Raw genomic sequence first — 9,149 nt, 5'->3', positions numbered from 1 at the left:
TAAAGGGAGGTTAGAGGGCGTGCAAAAGAACTCCGCTCGGGTCCCTTGCACGTGGAGGTGGGACTCTGTATGTGTGTAAACGAAAGGGAGGTTGTGGGGCGTCCCTTGCACGCCCAGCTGTGTGTGTCTGTGTATGAGAGAATGAAATAGAGGTTAGAGGGCGTGCAAAAGAACTCTGCTTAGGTCCCTTGCACACCCAGCTGGAGAGAAGGCGGGACTGTGTTTGTGTGTGTGTGTGTAAAAGAAAGGGAGGTCGCGGGGCGTGTAAAAACTCCGCTCAGGTCCCTTGCACGCCCAGCTGTGTGTGTATGTGAGAGAGAGAGAAATAAAGGGAGGTTAGAGGGCGTGCAAAAGAACTCTGCTTAGGTCCCTTGCACGCCCAGCTGGAGAGAAGGCGGGACTGTGTGTGTGTGTGTAAAAGAAAGGGAGGTTACAGGGTGTGCAAAAGAGCTCTGCTCGGGTGCCTTGCACGCTGCCCCCTGCAGGACAGAAGGCGTGACACGTGTACGTGCGAGCGAAACGTTGCCTTCCAAGTGAGCTCCCTGCGCAAGGGCCAGTCTACCAGACTCTGGAAGGAGATGCCTGGTGCAGAACTCCTCCTCCTCCTCCAAGGGACAGGCAGGGGATGATGGGCTGCTGCTTCCCAGCCCTCCCAAAGGGGCGCCAGTCAACCCTGCCCTGGAAGGAAGGAAGGAGGGGCGGCATCCCCATGGGCTTCTCCCCTCCCCCACCCTTTCGGCTGGGCACACCCTCGCCAGTCCCCAGGGATAATTATTGTTTACGTGCTCCGCTGGCTGGGGCACATGGATCCTCGCCCTGGGCTGCGGTCCAGGCAGCGAGACGGGCTCCGAGGGGTGTAGTATGCAGTGGCATCTCACCTGTGCCAGATGCCAACCGCCTTCCCCGAATGCCAACCTGGGGATCCTCCCCGCCCCGCAGAGGCTGCTGGGTTTATCAATCGCTACTTGCTAGCAGGCAGCAATTCCACAGGTCCGGCAGGAATAATTACAGCCGCCCGCCCTCCTTCCGTCCCCCACCTCCACACCAGGGTTTTCAGGATTGCCAGCCAGCAGGTTCCTCTGGGGGGGGGGGGGGAGGAACCAGAAAACGGAAAATCTCAAATCCCGGTTTGTGGAAAGGGGGCCAAGAGGAGATGCCACGGAGGCCACCAAAATCGCATATGAAACGCACCCATTAACTGGGTTTAGTTCGGCCTCTCCATCCAGGGAAGGGAGTCGGTTTGCTTACGAAACAAACCCTTTTTATTCTCCCAACCAAATCTAGTCAAAAGCCGTAATATATATATATATATATATATTAAAAAGAAGTGAAACTGACTAGACCGCCTTCCAGTGCTACAGAATCCTGGTGAGACGTTCCGACTGGCTGGTCTGGCATAATTCTTAACGTCTACCTCCTGGCATATATATTTCCTACTGGTTTTTTTAGGGGACTTAATTTTATAAGACACTGGGGTTTTAAACTTTGTATATTTTAAATTATTTATTTAGCAATTACAGTTCTGTCCATTTTATCCTCCTCCTATTTATGTATTTATCCATTTAATAATTTTTAATTGTTATTACGTACGATGTTTTTGATATGGACTGTACACCGCCCCGAGTCCCTTTTGGGAGAGGGGGCGGTCTAGAAGTGCTAATTAAATTAAAATGAAAAAAAATGAAAAAACGAGTAATCCTCAACTTACGACCCGTGATTGAGCCCAACGTTGGTTAAAGGTCGTTTTGCCCCAGTTGTAGGACTTTTCTTGCTTCATTTGCTTTTTGCGAAAGATCCATCCTAGCTTGTTTTCCTACCCTGTTTCTCCCTGGGGAGGGGGTGGCGTCCCACGGCTTTGCTGCCCCCTGGTGGGGAGGCCCTTCCTGCACCCCAGAAGAGCAGGCCGGGTCCTGCCCAACCTCGGGGTGCCAAGAGAGCCCTGCCAGCTGCTTATATAACTTCGGAATGACTCACCGGCTTTTGATCCCAAGAGCGGGGAATAGTTTTGAAGCCCGAGTGCCAGGAACGTTGCAAGGAGCCACTCCTCAAGGCAACCCTCCACCCCCAAGACGGGCAATTCTGTGGCGGGCACGCACGCAGGCGGAAATCCATCGGGTGGACAGCAAGCAGGAGGGGTTTAGATGACCTTTAGAAGCCTCTCTGGAGTGGAGAGGAAAGGATGGTGTGGGAGAGCTTGGCTCTGCTTTCTTCGCTTCGGTTGAGCCTCCCGGTTTAAGAGCAGTCTACCTCGGAACCTCCAAGGGGCAAAAACGCCTCTGTCCTCTTCTCTTGTGCGTTATGTGCGTTTAGACTTTGAATCTCCTATTCCCTCCTCTTCCTCTTGAGGGAATGAGACCACGCTTTTCTTTCGCCTCCTGTCCTACCTTGCAGGGGTGTGTGTGTGTCGCAAAGCGGCATCGGCCTGCAGCTGGCGGACTCAACTTCCAAGAAAGGCTTAGATCCACAGCGGGTATCCCAGGATGCCCGAATCCGAAGGGGAAACATAAAAAAGTAAACTTTTGGGACCGAGATGCCAAATGGAATTAACCGCTTTTATTTTTGAATCCCACTTTTTTAAAGCAATAACTCAAGGCAGCAAACATATCGAATGCACCTTCCTCCTATTTTTTTAAAAAAACTTAACAGGCCGTCCAACTTTCGATGACTCCATCGAAGGAGTTAAAGTGCCAAAGTTTTTAAAACTTTTGGAAAAAGTTTGCAGTCCTCATTGGGGACCCGAAGTGTATTATTAACGGCTCTTCTTTGTTATTAATTTAATCGGGACCTCTTGACAAAGCCTCTGGAGGCGACACCCTCCTAATAAAAGTCTTCTGCGGTCAAAATGAAAGGGGAAAAAAAAATCAAAGCTGCCAGATGTCTTTTGCCGCTGGGTGTCTTTTGCTGTGTTTAAAACAGGTAAGGTGTACGCAGCTGTACATTTAACAAATTATGGTCATTACCCAGAAGACAGCCATGTGTTAAACCTGCTTATAAAATCTCATTCTTTTGCATGGATGCATTTTTCCTGGGCTCAGTCCTTCCTTATTGCCACTGAATCAGCTTGGAAACAAAAGTCAGGATGCTAGTCCTCAGCACGGCTCGGCGTAAATTTAAAATGTTCTGAAAGAGGACGAGCTGGGTGTCCTAGTGAGACTTTTCCTAGTTCAAAGTTCGCAAACCCACTCAGGTACAGAAAAGGAAGCGGTTACATGGATCTAAAGACATTTGCCAAGGAGAAAAGTAGAAGACACCGATTTTTTTCCCACCAGTAAAGTTGGAGAAACTAGAACGCTGGTCCTAGCCCGCCCTCGTGTGGTTGGGCCAGGTATGGCAAGCATCTTCTGAACTAATCATAAATTAGGAATCTAAAAGAAAAAGTATGGAAAGTATTAAAAATAGAGCCGAACACTTGCAGTGACATCCTTTTTTTTTTAATTTCTAAATTTTGCAAAGCCCCACCACCACCACGTGCCAAGAGACGCCCTCTGGTGGCCGAGCTGGGCATTGCAAGAAGAAAAGGCAGGGAAAATCCCCTTTAAAAGGAGTGCAATTTTTTTTAATTAGTGAATTCACTATTCACTTATTTAAGTGCAACTTTGACTTGGAAATCTACAGGGAAGAAGAAAAGAAGTCAGCAGTAAATGGCTCCCTCTGGTGGCTGCAAACGGTTTTCTAACTGTGAAAAGAAATGCTGCCCTCTGGTGGCAAAATTTGGATACGTCGAGAAGCCAGGAATCTTTGGGGTAGCTGTGCGAAAAGGTAGTTTTAAAAAACAAAGTAACTTCACTAAGTAGCCCAGTTAAACAACAAACAAGGCCCAAACAAGTGTAAAAAAAACCACTTTATACTTTTATATTTTTAATACAGCCCATAATGACAATTTTGTTACTTAAACACACCATGCACACCTAAAACAACTTTGTGTGAAATTAGACAAAGGGATTTCTGAAAAGGAAGCGGCTGGCCAGCCGCTCTCTCCGAGAAGAGCAACAATTAAGAGCTCGGGATATGCTGAGGCCATCTAGTCCAGCCCCTGGTTTAATGCCAGTTCAACCCTTTGCAAGGCTGGGGTGTGTGCAAAACATCAATCATTCGGCTGCAACACCACAATTCTGGGCTTCTCCTCAAATGTGGGGGGCTGCCCCATCAATAAGAATGACGGGGTGCAGACAATTCCAAGCAGATATGGGTCAAATGAAAAACAGAATGGAATTGCATTGCTTTTCTAGCGTTGACTGATTCCCGCTATACCACCGTCGGCCTCAAGGTGGCAGTGGCACCCAGGGCGGCAGAGCTCCCTCTGGTGGCCGTTGCCTGCATCGAGCGTACAGGTACTCCTCAACTTAATGACCCTCGTCGCGCCGGGGATGTAATGGAGGCGATTGTTGGGCCTGCTTTTAGGACTTTCCTTGCCCGCGGCCATTAAGTGAATCACGCCCCTTACGCAAATCGGGCCCCATGTACTGAATCTATTGACTTCGCTTGCCCTGGGCAGGCGATCATGTGACCCCTGCAACTGTCCTACTTGCCAAGTGCCCTAATTTTAATCACGTGATCTCGGGGAGGCTGTGCCGGTCGTAAGTGCGAGGATTGGCCCTAAGTCTCTTTTTTAAAGCACCATCGTAGCATTGAATGGCCACTAAGTGAGTGGACGTACGTCAAGGACCGCCTACGTCGAAGGGTAGACCCTGTGCGCAGAAGTCCATTCTTAGCCTCTCCGTCATGAAGGATGAAGGTTAACCTCCATTTACAGAGATGGTTGGCCCTCCTGCCGCCCGCGAGGACATCTATACCATCCCCCAGCCCTTCTCGGCCAAGCCCCCCCATCAAGGCAGAAGATAATCCAGCGGGACGTCGCACTTGCCCAACACGACGTCGTGCCGCAGGCTGCACGCTTTGTTCAGCACTTTCATCCTCAGGCTGCGCCGCGGGAGCTCCTCTGGGGACACCCCGTCGAAGAAGAAGTCCTCATTGAAGATGGGGTTACGCGTCCTCTTGATGATGGCGCTGCGCTGCCTTTGACCCAGGCCGGGGCGCAGCTGCAGGGCCACACAGCAGTGGATGTGGCGAAGGTTGCCCTGCGGCGGGTAGAAGCCTTCCGCGCTCACCAGGCGCACCCGCAGGCTGCCCAGTGGCTGGAGGTACTCGCTGGAAAGGCGCAGCTGCCCGCCTTGGCTGACTGTCAGCGTGACCTCTTTGGTCAGCCGCTGGCGGCAGCGCATCAAGTCCAGGGGGAACAGCGGCGACAGGGACCAAGCGCCCGGCGAGATCCAGGGAGGGTCGGCCTCGCGGCGCAAGCAGCAGGGACTGGTGTCCGTGGAGCTGGTGTCCTCGGTGGAGTAAGAGCTGGGACGCAGCGTGTGGGGGGAGCGGCATGCCGAACGCCGCCGGTGCCCGTAGCCATGGCACGGCAGAAGCCCGGCGAGAGGACGTGTGGGCACGGGGGAATTATACGGGGAGTTTTCTGCGGAAGAAGCGGTGTCACTATCCAGGACTGGAGCGGGCTGCGAAAAGGGCCTTGTCCGTGGGGAGGAGAAGCAGCCGGTTTGCCCTCGGTGGGGCGGGGGTCTGCTGTGGAACAGCGATTCCCTCCGCCAGGTGTTGGGGCTTTCGGGCAGGCACCCCAAGTCCATCGGGGTCGGCAGGTGGATCATGGTGGGAGCGCCTGGGAGTCGTGCTCCGGCCCGTTGTACTTCCTGCACTGCGACACCCTCGTTTTTGACCGGGGAGGACAGCGCCTCGCTCGGCCTGGGGCTCCCAGCCGCACGCCGGCCTTGGAGGGTGGCGAGGTTGGGTGGGATGAAAAAGGAGGGGATGGTGTCGGGGGTCAGCACGTTGGGGCAAGCGGGTTGGGCATTGCGCGACTTTCTCTTGGAAAACATCTCAGATCGGGCCGGGGGAGCAAAAATCGCAAGCTCGCTCCAAGACGAAAGGAGCCACGAGGACGAATCACACCGATCTGGGAGGAAATCGAAGGAAAACCAGTTAGAACCAGTCAGACCCATCGCTCCGCCCGCAAACTCGAATCAACTCAGCTTCCTTCAACCAGCTTCCCCCACCTCGAAGGTTTTCAGACCTCACGAGGACTAGTGACTTGTTTTGGAAGCAACGGCTCTTTTGATGTCTTTATGGCTAAATTTGGCTTGTTGGGATCCATTTATCTGTGCCATTTTTTTAAAAAAAATGTTATTTCAGACTTGTTTCCTTGTGGACAAATCAATAAATAAGTAAATACACTCAAAAGCAAGAACAAAACCGGATTTTGGGCAGGTGACCCGAAAAAACCAACAACCCCGGGAAGCTACAAGTCCGGTTTAATTCTTGGAAGTGGAGCCCTTCCCCTTCCCCGCGGATGTAGGGTGTTTTTGGCAGCGGGAGGAACAAAATCAATTAAACTTGCAAAAAACAAAACCCCTCCTGCCTCGCCTCCCTTTCACGGTTCCTGGAATTTTGCAACAACGGAGACAAAATGTCCTATGTCTGGCAGAAGGAAGACAAAAAGGCCCGGAATGGGTTTGCCAAGCCTCCTTCCGCTTGGGAAAAGGTGCCAACAGGTGATCTGAGCGTCCGCAAAGCCTCTGAGTCGTGAATGTGGCCGCCTGCCCAGGTGTGACTTCAAAACAGGTGTTGACAGGGGATTAGGTCTCGTCGTCGGGAAATGTCAGGAGGCGTGGAAGACCAGACACGACAAATCCCCAACGAACAACTGGCAAGTGTGTGTGTGTGTGTGTGTGTGTGTTTGCATGTGCCTGTGAGTCCCACCCGCGCTTCCCCCTTTTTTCCCCTTTCGTTCGCCCTCCTCTCCAAACCTGCTGACCCATTTGGCAGCAGGAGAGCGGGGCCTCTAAGCATGCGCAGAGTGTAAAAAAGGAATTCAAGATGGGCAGAGAGATGCTTTGGGTGGGAGATTTCGGGGAGGGTGGAAAAATATCAAAGCTTTTAAAAATCTTCATAGTTTACATTATTTCCACGCCGGAGGTGAGAACGCCGTGGCGCAAATGTCAAATATATCCGGAAGATTTAAGCTTTGGGGCCGGAGAAAAACTGGCAAAAAAAGTTTAGGGAGATTGTGAAAGTTGTGTGGTTTTTTTCCCCCCCCCACACCCCCAACCTGTTATCCTTGCAAAAGCATATAAAGCGGACGGAAATACAGATTTCTCCCCGCAAGGATAACAGGGAGGGAGGGACTCGTTTGTACGAGAAACTGTGCACCCCTCTGCTTTCCAAATGACCCTCCCCACTTAGAACCCCCAATTACCTGGGCATCCTTTCTCCTCCTCCTCCTCTCTTCCTTCATCCCTTCCCAACCTGCCTGCGTGGCCCTCCAACACACCGACTGGCGCAACACAAACTTTCCATGTTGTTGTTTATCATCTGGAGCCTTCCAACGTCACCGCGGGCTGTTCCTTCAGCTGCAACGAAGCTGGTCTCGGTTGGGGAATCACACCACGGCAAAAAAACAACCCACCACCTTCCCGCGGGTCAAAGTTCAACGTTTTGCCGTCGGAAAAGCATCCCGGCTCAAAACTGAGCCGCCATCCGATCGGAAGCGGGGTTTGGAATTTGGACGGCGTGGAGCCAGCCTCCCAAAGTCTCCATCTGCAAAAGCTTTTCCTCCTGCCGTTGGCAAGCTGACCCTCTCCGATCAGGTTTGGCACGCACAGCAAGAACAAAGGGGCCATTCTTTGAAGCCAGGATAAATGTTTGCACACCGTGCCAGGCAAGGAAACATGGCCCGCCTCCCCGCTGTTCTTGCAATCCTCCAGGCCGACCGTTGATTGACTGGGCCTCTCTTGATCGTCCCGCGTGATGTTTTCTTTTTAGTTAACTCAACATTGTTTGCGGACAACCGGTAGAAAACACAACAGTGCCGTTGCTAACCTGGGTAACGAAGACACACAACTTTTTCCCGCAATGCCCCGGGGAGTGTCCAAAATTGGATTGCGCCCATTAGCGGAATATTTAGGGGAAAATGACGAAGGAGAGGGGGGAAGAAAAGTTGTGTGTTGCGTGTTATCGATACACAGTCCTTGACTTACAACAGTGCTTAGTGGCTTTTCAAAGCTGCCACGGCACTGAGAAGAGGAACAAGGCAGTTTCTCAAACTTATGACCGTTGCAGATATCCCCTGGAGTCAAAACTCAGATGTTTCGAAACCGCTGGCTCATATTTACGACAGTTGTATGTTCCGGAGCCATGTGTCATGTGATCCCGGGGTCCATAGGATCCCTTTCTGTGACCTTTTGGACGAGTAAAGTCAACGGCGAAGCCAGATTCGTTTAACAACCGTTTTCAGATAATGAGGATTTAATAGTTGCCGGCTGATGTAAGGTTGTAAGCTGTAAACTGTAAAGCTGATGCAATGAGTCAAAATGCTGACAAGTGTGTTACTCACTTAAGAACTGCAGGGATTCGCTTAACAAAGGGGGCAAAACTCATTTGACAAGCGTCTCACTTAAGACTCAGAAATTCTGTGCTCAATTATCGTCGTAAGTGGAAGCCTGTGTAAGTGTCTTTTATGGTCTGATGAGCTATGGGGATTTCTTCCTGGGTCTCTTATCTGCCTGTTCCCAAGGCCATTCCCACATCCCATTAAACATTGCCCATTCTCTTTAAGAGACCGAAAATATGCACAGGCGGCTAAATGTTTCCTTTTGGCCCACTTGGGGCTCCTTAGACCGTATTCCTCATGCTTCAGGAGCCTATTCTCTTACCCATCCAGTTGCCACAATATAAAAAAAGACGTGGACACTCTGGAATGGGTGCAGAGAAGAGCAACGAAGAGGATTAGGGGACCGGAGGCCAAAACCTATGAACAACGGTTGCAGGAATTGGGCCTGTCGTTTAATGAAAAGAAGGACCAGGGGGGGGACACACACGATAGCAGGGTGCTGATATTTGAGGGGCTGCCAGAAAGGAGATTCAATTGCCACCTGTTCTCCAAAGCAGGGCGAGAAGCAATGGATGGAAACTAATTCTAGGCGAGAACCAACCTAGAACTAAGGAGAAATTTCCAATGGAACAGCTTGCCTTCTGAAGTTGGGTTTTTAAAAGAAGAGATTGGATAGACATTTGTCCAGAATGGTACGGGGTCTCCTGCTTGAGCAGGGGGGTTGGACTAGAAGACCTCCAAGGTCCCTTCGAGCTCT

General features: G+C 51.2%; 1 protein-coding gene across 2 annotated transcripts; it reads right to left on the bottom strand.

Annotated features, from left to right (window-relative positions):
- Nucleotides 1–3,826: 3,826 nt before the first annotated feature.
- Nucleotides 3,827–7,394, bottom strand: C2CD4D (C2 calcium dependent domain containing 4D). 2 transcript variants are annotated; one of them, XM_081968121.1, is made up of 2 exons: nt 7,259–7,394; nt 3,827–5,959 (listed from the first exon to the last, which is right to left on the bottom strand). In XM_081968121.1, the coding sequence occupies exon 2, from the start codon at nt 5,880–5,882 to the stop codon at nt 4,827–4,829; it is 1,056 nt and encodes a 351-aa protein (XP_081824247.1). In that variant the 5' UTR covers nt 5,883–5,959; nt 7,259–7,394; the 3' UTR covers nt 3,827–4,826. The 2 variants fall into 2 exon arrangements, with proteins under 2 accessions (XP_081824247.1, XP_081824246.1); XM_081968120.1 differs by lacking the exon at nt 7,259–7,394 and having other exon boundaries at nt 3,827–7,237.
- Between the last annotated feature and the right edge of the window lie 1,755 nt (nt 7,395–9,149).

Source organism: Natrix helvetica (assembly GCF_964273705.1).
Source record: "Natrix helvetica genome assembly, chromosome: 16".
In the NCBI taxonomy this organism is placed as follows: domain Eukaryota; kingdom Metazoa; phylum Chordata; class Lepidosauria; order Squamata; family Natricidae; genus Natrix; species Natrix helvetica.
Note: the sequence above shows the minus strand (reverse complement) of the source record. Positions and strands in the feature narration are given on the sequence as shown.